The sequence below is a fragment of the Sinocyclocheilus rhinocerous genome, unplaced genomic scaffold, assembly GCF_001515625.1.
Source record: "Sinocyclocheilus rhinocerous isolate Xijiao unplaced genomic scaffold, SAMN03320098_v1.1 scaffold3501, whole genome shotgun sequence".
Lineage (NCBI taxonomy): Eukaryota > Metazoa > Chordata > Actinopteri > Cypriniformes > Cyprinidae > Sinocyclocheilus > Sinocyclocheilus rhinocerous.
The window spans coordinates 23,397-39,615 of record NW_015658768.1 but is presented as its reverse complement, the minus strand read 5'-3'; the positions used below and the strand labels follow the sequence as shown (position 1 = coordinate 39,615).

Sequence of the window (16,219 nt, the reverse complement as noted above, 5' to 3'; positions counted from 1 at the left end):
TATTGAGATATAATTTTTAGCTTCATCATTCAGCCTGGTCATGCATTTTTGTTTTCAACAAACTTTTTTTCCTCTTCCCTGTTCTGTCACTATCGGTCAAAACAAGAATGTGACCTCACACACTCAAGGCTGCATTTTTTGATAAAAAAAATACAGTAAAAGAGTAATATTGTGAAAAATGATTTATACTGTAATATATTAAAAAATTTAATTTATTCCTTTTATGACAAAGCTGAATTTTCAGCAGCCATTAAAGAAAAGAAAAAAACTTTTGAACACAACTGTATGTAGGTAAATGTTGTTTGTGGTTATTTTGGTGCATAAAAACTAAGTATGATCTTTAGATTTATCAAGAAAAATCTGTGTGGAAAATATGTCTTGATTTTTTTATTTTCAGAACAAATACATACTGTAAATATGTACTGAATGTCACTATCGGTCAAAACAAGAATGTGACCTCACACACACACACACACACACACACACACACACACATTTTCTCTCTTTCTCTTTCCTCCATTATATAAATTGCATAACATCCACCCCAGAATGGATTAATTTGTCATATCTCATTCATTCACACATTGTCTCATGTGGTTTGTTAGGATCTGTGCCTAGACCATTCAATCCTATATCCCCCTGCTCAAAACACAGCTTAAATGAGTTCTGTTGTTGTATTTCTCATATAAAAAACTCACAGCTTGGATTCATGGAGTTACACCCCATAGTGCCATCAACTGCAGTTTAAACATATTTAGATGCAAGTGTGCGTCTGTGTTTCTGTGTTTACTCATTTTCTAAACACAGTGCCACTTGAAAGGCTTTGGTGGCCATCATGTTGCAGGCACAGGATATGGTGATAATGTGAGGACAGTGCTTCTTATATCAAACTCTCAGCATCTCTGGGTTATTCAATTAGACTCTGCAGTACCCTTCTTTACTTTGGTCGGTTCAAGTGCAGATTTTGTATTTCCAGTATAATGCATCATATTCAGAGGTGATTGGGATGGAATTGGTGAAACAAGCTACTGCAGAAGGTCACAAACTTTTTGTTACATTGCTCAGATCTGTGTAAATATTTATGACCCACAATGTAAGAAAATATTACAGACAAATTTTGAATTTATATATATATATTGCTTGTATTACAAACCAGTATTTAACACTTTTAACTTTTAATGGATGGCTAGGGTGAGACATATGACAGGAAGAAAGGGGGATACAGGACTCAGAATTGTTGCAAGCAGATTCAAACCTGCGTTTTCTACTTGAGCACCAAGGCTCAGAAACTCAGAGTATTTCTGAAGACTCTCTGTTGTCCTTCAACTAAGAATCAGAAGAAAACCTGACTGAGAATATATCATAACATATGCGGCTGCAGTGTTCTTCCTCAAGATGCATGCCATTTTGTTTATTAACTGCTAGAGCGCAAAAAGTTAAATGAAGTTTAATTAATATTAGCGTAACATTAGCTTTTGATCGGGCTGAGAACTAGCGTGTTACCATGGACCTATCTTTGAGATTTCATTCATTTTTCTTTTCGGACAGACTTTCTATTGTGTCAGACAAAAGGGTCAGCTGTCAACAAGGGGTCAAATCAGTTGACCAGAGTTTTATATACCGTTTTGAAGCATTTTGGCCAGTAACGCAAAATGACTCTCTGTGTCCCCACCAACACAAACACATAGAGTGGGTGTTTGAGGCATTTCCGAAATGTTGACGACGCCCATGTGCCAAGGGGCATTAATTTTTCTAATGAATCAAATGCAGAGGGTGGTCTCGCCTCCGCACAGAACGTGACATCTCTAGAATGAGCCTGAAGTGCTTGTCATGTTTGCATAAATATGAATGGAGCTACTGTTATGTGAGAACATAAGATGAAGGGCTGATATTTTACATCGATTAATAAAAAAAGCAAGTCATTTGTAGTTCATGCATACAAAACGTTTTTAGTCTGAACTCTGCAGGACTGCGGCTCTCTAGGACCGAACTTGCCTACCCCTGGTATAGTGTATAGTAATTTTCCTCGTCAAACAGTTTATGGATGGTTTATGTGAAATGGGTACAAAATATTGAGTATCACTTTCTATAATGTAAAGTATCACTTTGACTTTTTAGTGTGTACAGACAGTAGATTACCACAAAAAAAAAAATCCTTGTCTCAAGGTTTGTGAAAACCTGCTGGAAAAAAATCTGTTGACAATTATGCATTTTAATTAATAATTAAAAAAACGTTTTTAATTATTTTTACATTTATTAGAATTGTTTTTTATTACATTTTAAAGTTCTGCTTTTAAATAAGGTCTTTTGAGCTTTCTATTTATCCATCCAGAATTTTTTTATTCATCTATATGTGACCTGTGCTGGCAAAATGAGCCACAATGAGCAAATTTTCAAAAACAACTTATTTTTATTTCACTATCTCCAATTTCACGGATGCGTCAATCAGCACAATCGTTTTGTTTACATCAGCATGGGTTTGATCATCACATCACTGGTTCAGGCTCATGCCATCAAGAATTCGCTATGAATATTCACAAAGCTGGAATGCTACGCTTTACAACCGACCCAGGTGGAGCCGATGGTCCGAGGGAGCCCGGCGAGGCCAAATGCCCGATGGTCCACTCTGGAGTCATGGGAGGAAAGAGCCCAGGCGTAGGAGTTAGGGCGACAGATAGAGGTGGAATAGAGCACACCAAGGCTGGAGGTGGAGCCACGGGCTCATCACGCCCAGGAAGAAGTGGCTCCCAGCAGGGCCGCGGTATAGCCACGCCACTGAGAGGAGGAACTGAGTGACTGATGGGGGACGGTGATGACTGGGCTGCAGGAGTGGCTGGGGACTGAGGAGGAGAATGGAGGGCAGCACAGAAACCAACAAAAAATTATCATTCATAGCATTCATAATGGCATTCATAATGGCAGTCTGGAGAGGCGGTGGGAGAGGGAGGCTGGGCGGGTTTAACAAGACTGAAGAAGACGAAATAGATTCTGGCAAGATCATGGGACACAGGGAATTTATCATAATGGCATTCATAATGGCAGTCTGGAGAGGCGGTGGGAGAGGGAGGCTGGGCGGGTTTAACAAGACTGAAGAAGACGAAATAGATTCTGGCAAGATCATGGGACACGGAATTTATCTCCGCACTCACCAAAACTGTCCAATAAGTCTAGCCGGTACTCTTTCAGTGGCGGGACGGTGGGCTGGGCTTGTATCCATACCCTTGTATTCCATGAGGACTCCCATGGCGATGGACTCCCTGGTTAGACTCATTAAGGTGCTTTGGCTCCGTGGCGATGGTGTGCGCTGTCCTCGGGGGGCTCTGGTTTGAAATCCGTCGATCAGAGTGGTGATGGGCTGGGCTCTAGGTCAGACTGCAAGACGTCTGCGAGGTGAGGCTGGACGTTGATGTTGCAGTCATCACTGAAATCCCTCCATCAGGCATGGTGGCAAGTGTTGATGAACTCCTCTACGTGGTCCTCCAGACTGTGGCCGTTTTGAAAAATGAACACTGCTGTTCCTCTCAACAAACTGTTGCCCCTCCATGAGGCAACATTAATGGATGCAATTTCCATTAATCTTTTCATTTTTGAAGGTCTGGTCTTCTGTCACAACCTGGTTGTTAAAAGCACACGAAGAAGAAGATGAAGAATCAATAGTCTTTAATAATCCACACTGAAGAGAATCCAAACAAGGCAGGCAAACTAAACACAACCAAAGCACTGACGAGACCGGACAAACTGAACTGAAATAAGAGGATCAAGAGGCACACCTGAACAGAATGACACCATCAACCCAGAAACCATCATCTAGACAATGAGTACGTTTACATGGACAACAATAATTCAATATTAACACGATTAAGACAATACTCTGATTAAGAATCTACTATGTAAACAGATTTTTGATTACCTTAATCCGGCTAAAGTCATACTCGAAGTAAACACAAATCGAATTAAAAATTAAAAATGAAACACCCAAAACTGTATAGTACCGAAGACGAACTGTATGTTGATACGGAGGGAACGTCGGATGGCATCTCGTGGGAACGTAATGACGTGTGCCATTAATCGATCTATGTATTAAAACATGTAAAACGGGAACATGAAAGGAATATTCTAAAAATAACTCGTGTAAACACCTTAATCATAATATTCTCTTATTCAGAATAAGGTAAATAATTAGATTACTGATGTCCATGTAAACATACTCAGTGACTGGTAACTAGGGATGTAACGATTCACTCAACTCACGATTCGATTCGATTCATGATTTTAATTTCACGATTCAATTTGATTCACAATTTTTTTTTTGGATTTTTTTTTGACAAAATTATATTTAAGACAAATTATAAATTAAATGTGTCCTTTTATTATTGCTTGGACAAAATACTGTACGTTTCTTTGTGAAACTGAAATATAACACTGTAATAATATACTAATATAGCACTTCTAAATCATTGCTCTTTTGTTGGTTTTGATTGCTTCTATTGTCCTCATTTGTTAGTCGCTTTGGATAAAAGTGTTTGCTAAATAACAAAATTTAAATATAATGTAAATGTAAATAACCAAACTAAATTGAAATTTTAAAACAAGCCCCAAATCAAATAAATAGTCTGAGAGCTGGACGTTATGAGAAATGAACTGCTGAGAATGTGAAACATGTTTATTTTCTAAAGGGTCAGAAGAGCCGGAGCTGATGAAACACCCAAAATCTCTCTCTCTCTCTCACACACACACACAGTCCTGCTGCTGCTGCGTGAGTGTGTGTGTGTGTGTGTGTGTGTGTGAGTGTGCGTGAGTGTGTGTGTGTGAGTGCGTATGCATTATACAGAGGCAAGATGAAAATAAAAAATACCATCGAAAGACAGTAAGTTCCCCTCAGACATACATTCATATAAACTCCTACCCCTAATTAAATAGCGATTTGTTGAGCATCTCAACCGATTTTAATCGTCACATATTTAAATCGATTTTCAACCGGCTCGCGGTTAATCATTACATCCCTACTGGTAACTAATCAGATGGATCTGTAGAATATATATTCCACATAATTAGTACAGTTTATTATCCAGTATTAGTGTTTGACGTGTCAGGGCTGAATTGAACGAACAGCGAGACATACCATCAAGTCAAGGTTTTCCTATTTAGGTTGTGCATAGTAATAGCAAGGTACAGTAGTTTGCTCCAAAGAAAATAAGGGTACACTTTTAGAAATAGGTTCCAAAAAGGGGGTTCTGCTGTGATGCCATAGAAGAACCATTTTCTTTTCAGTGAACAGTTCTTAAAAAAAAAACATTATTTTCTTAATGTGAAAAACATTTTAAAAATCTAAAGATCCTCCATTGATGTCAAAGGTTCTTCATGGAACCATTGATGCCAATAAAGAACCCTTATTTTTAAGAGTGTAGAAGAAAAGACTTCAGAAACAAAGGATCAGTAGAACCTCGAAGCGATAAAGGATTCGGGTCTGTGTGTGTTTGATTTCGACGGAAGCCAGTAGCTGGATTCTTTGACCTTTGAAACGTTGTTATGACAATGCTCAATATTTATCCTCCACGCATTTTACAGTTCCTGCACCAAGTGAGAATGGGTGGGGCGACTTCTTAGCGGACAGTTGTTATTGGCTCAAGTCTATGAGAAACAGTGGAATGTCAAAGGAATCAAATGTGAAAATATCACAATAACCCATGAAGGTGTTTTTTTTTTATTCTCACATACGCAAATGAAGATCATCTGCTCAAAAATGGAAAATGGTCTAAAGTTGCCTATACAGTGTGGCAGTGAGAAGTAGTGGAGTTTGGAGAAGAAAAGAGGGTAGTGTGAAGACTGAGACCTTGAGAATGACAATCTGAAGGGCAGAGAGCCTCCGTCAAAGTCAGCCATTGACATCTGGCTGGAGCTCTGTTTGCTTAATGACTTTACTGTTAGCACTCCATCGCCAGCTCTGTCACGTCTGAAGGTCAGTGTGTTCGATAAATGAAAACAGAAATCTCTTTTTTACAGGAAGCTTTCTGGAATAGGTGCTGCTGTATGTGATATTTGCCATCTCCTTTACAGTCCCAATTTCCTGACGAAAAACAGCTTTTTTGGCATTTTCTGTATAATGTTTAACTGTGCGCTGTACCTTCACACACATCTTTTATTTGCATTCATTTGTTGTTTATGTTCATTTGTGTTTGCAAAATCCAAAGTTACTGGATAGTATACATTCAGTTGTATTGTAAATTCAGTAGTTGGGCTGCCGAAGTTAACATGTTTGTTTTTGCTTGATGGCAAGATGGTCTTTTTTTCTGGATTTATTCATTTATTCAAATAAATAAATTAATACATGTAAAAAAAAAAGTTAAATAAATAAATAAAATAACTAAATAAAAATGTAATAAATACAGAAAATTATGTACACCTCTTGAATGATGAGCACGTTTTAATTTCTAAATTAAAATTATAATTTTTTTTATTTTTATTTATTTATTTTTTTGATGGCATAAAAAATGTCATGATGACTCTCCTGATTATAATGAGGGGGAAAAACTCATTCAAAGATTTTTTTAAAAAGTTATAGATTTTTTTTTTTTTTTTTACAATATCTATAAAAATTATAGATTTTTTTTTAAAAAGTTCAAGATATTTTAAAACACCTTACATTTTAAATCTTTTTTTAAATAAATAAAAATTAAGATGTATAAGGAAAACGTCATTATTTTTAACATGATGGTTATACCACTTGACATTTCATGGCAAGTCTTGTCAAGTCAAAAATATTTTTACTTTATCTTGCAAATTTGTCTTTGACCCATCGATAGAATGGTAATGACCATCATGTACAAAGCTTTCCCTCAAAATCTACGCAATAACAGCAAAAAGTCAACCGATTCCATGTGGGCCTGCATATCTGTTAGTAACATATCAGTGATTCTTACTGATATCTATAAGATATATTATAAATCTATAAGAAATCTATAAGATATATTATAAATACCTCTATTTTTTTATATGTGGTGGGATTTGCTGCATTCTCATGGGTCTTTTTACAGTTCTTGAAATGTTTGTTTGAGCAGCGCTGCTGAGGCATTGTTAGATGTCTACTAGTACTCACCCATGACCCCATATAAACCCATGGGAATTCAGATGTTTACTCCCAAGAGATGAAGCCACAGCTGGAGCCCCAAACCACCACTGCACCCTGCAGACATGGGACTGAGTTCAGAATAGACACAATTGAGATGCTCAGCTCTGGTACCCTGTTTGGGAAAACAAGACAGTGTGAACCTAGAGCAGTGGTTTGCACAGACCAGAAGTTCAGTTTCTGTTCAAGCTCAGAAGTTTATAAAAGTATCGCAGTGCATTTGTGTTTTATTTGACCAACCTTGATCTGAATGATAACAATTGGCCTCATTCACTAGGTGTAAAGTTCTTCTGTGTGTGCAAATATGAGATAATCCACATAATTATCAGTGAATGAGACCCACAGTTTTACTTATTTAAACATACTTTTTTGTAGTCAAAGCTGCTGATTTTCTATTGACTGCAGGTTTCAGTGAGATTTGATTATAAAGAAGAGTCAAATAGACACATCCTTTGAAACTGCACCATTGAATCCTGTGATCCTTTCTCTGGCAAATGATAAAAGCTTGGCCTCGGATAAGGAGCCACGTTTACACTTTTCTTCTGTCTCTGGCCCTGCGGAAACCCTCCACGATTTCCGCCGACTTGCTTTACTGATAGCCGATTAACTTGCTGCATTAGCATAACATTATCTGATTAGTTTGCTAGCTTAGCAAAAGCGCTAACAGATAAGGACTGAAAACAATTTTTAAACTAGTAGTGAAAACAGTACCCGTGTGTTTCCGAAGCATCATGCAGGTCTTTATGTGGTTCCCTACAGAGATCTTTTCAAAGGTCCATTCAGCTCTATCACAACAGCTGGCCTGTGTAATGGTCACCAAAGAGAGATTGTATTTACATATTATGACAGACTAGTAATGTCTGACATTATGATTTAACAATCTTTTTCCAAAAAAAATAAAAATAAAATTGCATTAATCTGAAGAATGTTAAAAAGAAGTTTACTTTACTAGAGTACTTATAATAGGAAGAATAAACTTAAGTATGAAATGAATGTAATGTTTTCAGGCACTTACAGTAATTGCATGTTAACTGCAATTAAATAAAAAATGTATTATAGTTTTAATTTATAGTAAATGCAGTTAGTTGAACATGCTTTTTGGACCAACTTAGTTAAGACTTAAGTACATCTTTATATGTAATTTCAAAATTACTTCTACTGTCTTTGAAATATGGTTAAAGTGTACTGCTGAATGTACTGACACGCATTTATGGTAAACTAAAATATACTTTAGTGTCATTTATATTGAAACTTTTATGTCGTATTTAAATATTTTGTTTTTAGAATTACACATTTTTAATGAGGAAGTTGCAATTTGAAATGTATTATTTTTAAATGTAATATTGAAATACACTGTACAGTTATAATTAAGTACTTAACATGTGCTTTAGTATGTTAGTCAACACATCAAAATAAGTGTACTTCATTAAAGCACGACAAAAGATAATTAAAACATAATGATGTAACCTACTTTAAAGTAAAACTTTTAATTTGACACTATAAGTGTACTTTTTAAAAGTATTATAACATAGTCATGAAAGTGTCTCTCTTTAAGTGACCTGTTATTTCATTAGTATTATATTATCTGCAAGTACATTTCTTTAAAATATATTTTTATATAAAAGTGTGGGGTACACAAGATACAAACACTAGGTATTTACATTTTCTGAAGCAAATATGAGTGACACTTAACTGTGCAAAAGGTTTGAAAAGCCCACCCTCTATTTGCTGATAGTCTGGTCTCTTGATACGTTATGTGCTGACCTTTAATGCCTAGACTTGGGAGTTTGTTCATATCATTAAACTTAAGTATGAGCAGAGATGGGCATGAATACATCAAAAAGTATTTTGTTACAAATTACAAATATTTTCTCATCAAATGTATTTATTTAAAATACAAAATACTGGTTTGAGAAATGTATTTAATTCAAATTCAAGTAATTTTAATTTGAACATACAAAAATACATACAATATTTACAAGCAATCATTTGAAGTGCAAGAGACAGTGCCATTACAGTAGAGTAAGATACAATACATTTAGTAATAGTGGAGTTAGAAACACACATAGTAGAGAAAGAGAAGCGCTTTCCCCTCCTTGAACAACTTATAAACAACATATTCTTTAACTCTAACACTAGACACTAAAATATTATTGAGCATTAGCCAGGATGGAGTCTATTTACTTCAGCTTAATAATTTATTCTTCATATTGTAAAACTTTTAATTTAAGAATACACACAAAACTGACCTTCAACAGACAGAAAACTTAGTAATGAAAAACGCTATCTTTATCCTCAAGAGGATACGATCTTTATTAGTAAAATAAGCACAAAGATGCAAATAACAAACAATAGGACTAATACAATTTAGGAAAGATATAAATTAAATAAAGATTATTATAAAGATCCTTTATGTTATTCATGTACAGTAGTCTAACAGCATTTTAGTAAGAAATAACAGAAATGTAATCATCAAATGCTAAATAAAACTGTCTTTACTCTATGAATGAAATGTAGATTGATCATTGTCAAAGTTTCAGTAAATTCAGTAAAGAGCAGTAAGTTATTTGCTCTTTGTCTTATTGTCTGATTACGATTAAGGATATAGACAGCAGCAGGTATGTTAGGCTGCTGACACCTTAAGACGCATACATGGATCCAATATATTGATCCATATTTCTTCTAATTTCTTATATTCACTTAAGACACAACCGACTGTGTTTACGTGAATACCATCAAGCATGTCTATTTTTCATTCATGTTTCTTAATCGCTCTAACGTGTCAAAAATTAAGCATTCCTGTGGAAAAGTATATACTGTCACATTGCCTAGTCCTAATCAAGAAGATGGCTCAAGCGATTTCACTGTCAACAATGAAGATTAACTCCTAAAAATGCTGATATTTAGCTGTTAAAGGGGCTCTATGTAGAATTCAGAACCACGTTATTAGCGACACCGGTGGCTGTTAAGTGAACTGCAGCCAGCAACTTACTGCTCGTGCACACACTCCATAGTTATGCGAGCGAGCAACGGCCAAAACAGTGAGTGAACGTGATTCACTGACATCATGTCGACAGATGAGGTTCATTCAATTTACCCGTTATGATCGTTTCCTTTTGATTTTCCCGGCAAAACCACCCTGAATCCTTCGCATAAAAATCAGTCATCAGGTTTCATCTCGTTTTTTAAGTTTTCGTTACATGCTGTTCACACATTGGCAATAAAAAAGATTAATACTTGAAAATGCTTTTATATAGAGCCCCTTTAAAAATGTAATTTTGCCCATAGAAACAAGTAGCTAACTCTAGCTAGCAGGCAAATTTACAAGTTCTAGAGCAGCACAGCTGTTTACAAATTGCTCTTTTCTTCTTTCCTGTAATGACATTCAGTGAGCAATATCTGATAGTATATATTTCAGTACATACTTAACCAGTTTGCACTGAGCACCAAAACAGCTTCTTTCATTGTTTTTTTCCCGGTTGGATCCAACTATGGGCAAATTAAGATTCCATCTATGGATCCAACAGGATATCATATGATTCACTTGCATCTAGCCAAAAACTGTAATAGGCTATAGTTGATAGTACTATCAACACAGGTGAAGAAACTTATTGTATTATCTGAGAATAAGATGAGCCGTAGTTCACTGACAAGCTAGGCAATATCGCGTTCATAATTGAATGCGATTCATCTGAGATTTTGCCTAATTGTCAGTGAACTACGGCTCTGTGTAGTAAATGCCGCTCCATCTGAAAGCAGGTGATGGAGATTTACTACTAATCACAGAACCGGCTTTACTGACGAGATGCGCATGACAATCGCATGCGATTAATTGCACAGCCCTAACAAATTACAATCTGATTTTTTTTGTCCAGCGAAATACAAATTACAAAATACTCACAAGTACTTACATACATATTGTAAATACATTTAATTAAAATCCTGCCCGTCTCTGAGTATGAGCAATAATAATAGTGCTGCTCGTCTGAGCAAACAGCATGGACTTCGAGAAGCAGGCTGGGAGAGAGTGTCAGATGATGTGTGAGAAATTGTGAGAGAGGATTGACTGCAGCACAAAGGTCCACTCTTGTGTGTCTGTGTAATATACACAGTGTGTGGAGTCTCTGTATGTTTACTGTGGTAAGGGCTCAAACAGTGGCCTGATTGTCTGTAGCCAACATAATAAAGGCAAGACAGAGAGCAGGCCTCACTTTAAACCATTATAAAACAGGTAGAGGCCTCTTTTCCTCCTCAAGTCACCAAATATCACAGCAGGATCGAAAATCTGTAGGCGTTGGTTACAATTCCAGCCATTCTGGATGGTAGAAATGCATTTGATTCAATATTAAAATGACTCTTGAAGCGCGCAGTAAAGGTACAGCCTCAGCGTGTGTGTTAGAGGTGCATGTGTTGATGTTTGTGTGGATACGAGTCTAATGTGATGAATGGCTTCGGCTGCAGGAATGCACTCTAACCTTGTTATAAAGTCACTTTAGTATAAATAATGCAAAGCAGCATGGAGCAGCACACTTATATAGCTGAGAGAGTAAATAAATCAGCAGTTTAGGAGTCCTCCGCTTCGGTCATAATATCAGCATCTTGAAGGAATGATTGAAAATCTCACCTAATTCAATCAGCACGGCTGTTTACTTTTGTGGTTTAATAAATTGAACACAGATCGCTCCTGTAAACAGAGCTGTAGCTATTACAGGTAAGTCAGGCTGCATAGTTTTTGACTGCATTCATGTTCGTTCATTCTGGATTTAGATATATTCATAACTTCATAACAGCTATTTCCCCTTCATGTGCATTTGGACATATTTGGATGTTTCTTCAACTACAGAACTTTTAGGGCAGATTTCAACTTTCTGCTTTCTGTTAAATAAATTGAAATCGGTTTTGGAAACTTTTCATCATGCCTTCGTCTAACTGAATTTCAAAAGGATGTGAAAATGATTCGTGTGTATTGATACATAATGATTTTTTTTTTCTGTGATTTTGCAGTGCTGGCTCGGCTGGTTTCAGACCTGCAGGCGTTCTTGCTGGTTCTGGACAGTGAGAATCTCAGTTATATCGCTCAGGCCCAGAAAAAATCAATCTCAGAGCTGCTAAATAAACTGCAGGACAATAAGGATGCACCAGGTAACCACTTGACTATATGAAGTAAATTTGTAAATTGTATATGCAAATATGCACTACTGTTGAAAAGGTAGGGTTGGTGAGATTTTTTAATGTTTTTGAAGTTTGCTCACCATTTATTAGATCAAAAATCCAGTAAAAAACCCTGTAATATTATGAAATATTATTACAATTTAAAATAACTGTTTTCTATTTTCATAAATATTGAAATATAATTTATTCCTGTGATGTAATGCTGAATTTTCAGCATCATTACTCCAGTCTTCAGTGTCACATGATCCTTCAGAAATCATTCTAATATGCTGATTTTTTTTGTTTATTATCAATGCTGAAAACAATGGCTCTGCTTAATATTTTTGTGGAAACTGAATAATTTTTTCAGGATTCTTTGATGAATAAAAAGTTCAAAAGAACAGCGTTTGTTTGAAACAGGAATCTTCTACCACATAAATGTCTTTACTGTCACTTCAATTTAATCTATCAGTTTAAATCAATTTAGTCGCTGAATAAAAGTGTTTAAAAAGTATTCAATGTAATAAATACAAAATATATACGTATATATTAAAATTACACCTAACATCTGAAAGGTAGTGGATATATGTAATGTTGTAATGTTTGTTGATTAAAATGATTCATTGCTACTGCACTTGTTTTTTAGTTAATGCATATTTAGTTCCTTTTAACAGTAGAGTTTTTAGGCGACTTGTTTCATTTCTAGGTGGTATTTAACAGTGATCTTTAATGGTAATTAAATTCCACCATACAAAGAGTGCACTTTTGTCAAACATCCCATCTGTGAACTACCGCTGCAGCACAGCCCCGACACAGCCATCATGTTTTATATGCTTTTTCATAACTGTCTGAGATCCACCTGCAGCTGTAGACACTGAGCTGAACTGAGAGCATTTACAGGATAAAGAGAGTCAGTGCAGGGTCACAGAGAGGTTGAGAGGGACAGATGTTCATTTCAAAGACCACTGCTCTCATATAACCCTTACATATGAAAAAGATCATCTTTACCATCTTTACTGCTACATCTTTAAGACTTTTATATGTAAATCTCTGTTATGAATGGCTAAACTCTTCATTCTGCAGTTTGTAGCTTTCCTTTGGGTTTTGAGTTCTTTTTTGTGTAAATAAATGATGATTGTATGTGTTTTATGTTTAGTAGAGGATGCGGAGTACATGATTATGAACTGTCCCTCTGGAGGCCCCAGTGATCTCAGGGAAAGCACCACTGCTGAGGCTCATTCGACAGAGGAAACTCTTTCAGTCAGCTCTACTGACCTCCTGCAGCCCGGGGTGAGTCCAGCCCTCCTGCAATAACCACTACATGATATAATAACACTTAATGAAAGATTTATTGACATGGTATGAGCTCTAAATATATAATCTTACAGCTTTCTTTGGCTCGTCAAAGAAGAGAGATTTTTTATTTTGTATGAAAGCCCATTTTACATGCAAAGCATATATTGAGTTGGTGTGGACCCTGTATACATAATACATGTTCCTAGTCTTATCTTGCAGCATTCCTCTGTTCATAGTCAGTTTTCCAAAGAAAAAAATGTTTGTCTTTCTAATCTTCCATCAGAATGTATTAACTGCTGCAGTCACATCACGTCACATAGCCCTACCTATTTTACTCATTGAATATTTAGTTTTACTCAAAAATACATCATGTTACATTCATTTAGTGGGCTTGGAATGCTGATTTATATTAACATTTTGAATTTCAGTGTTATTTTAATGTTATATATTATGACATTTCCTGTTACGTTTGTGTAATGGGCTTGGAATGTTATTTTTTGTTTCATTTTTTACTTTCAGTGTTATTTTAATATTATTTATATACTATTATGGTATTTAATAATATTTGAATTAGCTTTTATTTTTGACTTTAGTTAATAACGACCAGTATCTTCTAACAATTTGTACTTTAATGGAAAATCTTTCCACCAGAGGTTTCACTCTGTATGGTGAACTGTGTGATTTTTTTTGTTTGTTGCTTTAGCCAATATGACAGCCGCCTTGGATTTTGGCTGGCCATATGATCTGAACGTATATATATATATATATATATAGCCTAATAATCAAATTGTCAAAAAATCTAAATAACAGTAACAGGAAATATACACTACTGTTGAAATATTTGTGGTCTGCAAGATTTTTTTTATGTTATTGGAAATTTTGAATTTATTTGGTCAAAAAAAAAAAAACAGTAAAAACAATAACATTTTGCATTTTGTTTTACAATTTAAAATAATGTTTTCTATTTTAATATATTTAAAAATGTAATTTATTCCTTTGATGCAAAGCTGAATTTTCAGCATTATTACTCACATGATCCTTCAGAAATCATTCTAATATGCTGATTTGCTGCTCAAAAAACATTTTTTATTATTAATGTTGAAAACAGTTGTGCTGCTTCTTTTGTTTTCAGTTTACAATTTCATGCATCCTTGGTGAATAAAGTATTCATTTCTTTTACAAATTAAAACTAGTTGTGTAGTTTCATGGCTGATTTCGATTTTCGATTCACCCACCATGTAGTAAAACTGTTTTTACCCTGGCTCATATATACTCTAATGAGTCTGCTATGAAGTATTTTTAGGGAATGGTAAAAGAAATGGGACTAAATTGTAATGCTTTCCCCGGGCCCAATAAGTACCCTGTAGTTTTGAGGACCTTAGTGGGCCCCTCCAGTGAAAGGGCCCGGGACAGTCCCATCTATCAACTGTGGTGTGCCTCTATGTGTTTGACAGTTGTTAGGGATATAGATGTATAATGTAATGAATACCCTAAAAGCATCATGTGCCGTGATGTGTATTTTAAGAGACACTAGCTCTATGGCCATAATAACAGGGCAGATGGGCAGGCTGCACACTAGCGGTTATGAGGCCCAGAGCACCGGGTTGGAGCAGGGCTTGTGTTGTGGCCACCTGATGAGCATCTCCCAGCTTCAGCGCAGCCTCACTGTGGTCTTGCACCCTCATCTCACCCAAGGGTTGAGCAGGGCACGGGGTCAGAGGTCAAAGCCTGCCTCGTAACCAAGGTTTTTCAAGTGGGCAACCACATATGAACAACAGGGACGGGAAGAACTGAAAGGGAAGAGCAGCGCTGGAGGAAGAAACGCTATGAAAACACACTCGTAAGAAGAAGACACAGAGCAGTTGTATGGCCACATTAGTGAAATCCGTGAAATTTTGTGCTCAAAAAAAGTATTTTGTCAATAGTGTAGTGATGTATAAAGCACCACTCGAACAAAGTCACTTTCAAAGTAAGCAGGTCTCTGTTGGTCAACAGCAAAATTGCATGACCAACTTGAACCTGTTGCAATGTCTGTGTGGGGGAAATCTTTCGCTTTCACGCAAAATCCCCAATCGAGTAGATTCCTATGGAAATGACTGGATTTTCGCCTGTGATGTGCCAAACAATGGTAAATGTGACTTTAGAGTTATCTTTGTTAAATTGTGGTTAGTTGAGTTGTGCTGAACTAGTTTCTGTGAAGAACAGCGAGAATATTTGGGAGTGTGTTGACATTGGCTTTTGTTTGTTTGTGTAATGTACTCTGTAATCTGTATAAGATAATGTCCGTCCACTAAATCTTCAAAATAAAAAAACATTGTTTCCTATTTCTAGGTTAAATAAACAAATTAAATCACATTTGCTGACTCATAATAAACAGATAAAGGAGGCAAATGTTTAATCCTGTTTTCAAGGGGAAATTCCAAGGATTTCTTAAAGGAATAGTTCACCCCAAAAAATAAAAATAAAAAATCTGAAGGCAGTTGCTATTAGATGCTATTTACATGTGTACATAGCTAAATAGATAAAGAATGAATAAAATACAATTCTTTGCACTGTGTAAATAGTGTTATATGCTATTTATACCAGTGCTATTTTAGTTTAGTTATTTTGTAGTTTTTGTTTATATTTTAAATGAGATTTTATTTT

At 35.8% G+C, this 16,219-nt stretch overlaps 1 protein-coding gene across 1 annotated transcript in view; it reads left to right on the top strand.

Annotated features, from left to right (window-relative positions):
- LOC107723026 (actin filament-associated protein 1-like 2) overlaps nt 1–16,219 on the top strand; it is a gene marked incomplete at its 3' end in the record, with an annotated part of 34,068 nt that overhangs the window by 2,420 nt on the left and 15,429 nt on the right. Inside the window, exons 2-3 of the mRNA XM_016531530.1 lie at nt 12,131–12,268; nt 13,434–13,567. Of these exons, the coding sequence (XP_016387016.1) occupies nt 12,131–12,268; nt 13,434–13,567 (272 nt within the window). The remainder of the gene's footprint in view (nt 1–12,130; nt 12,269–13,433; nt 13,568–16,219) is intronic.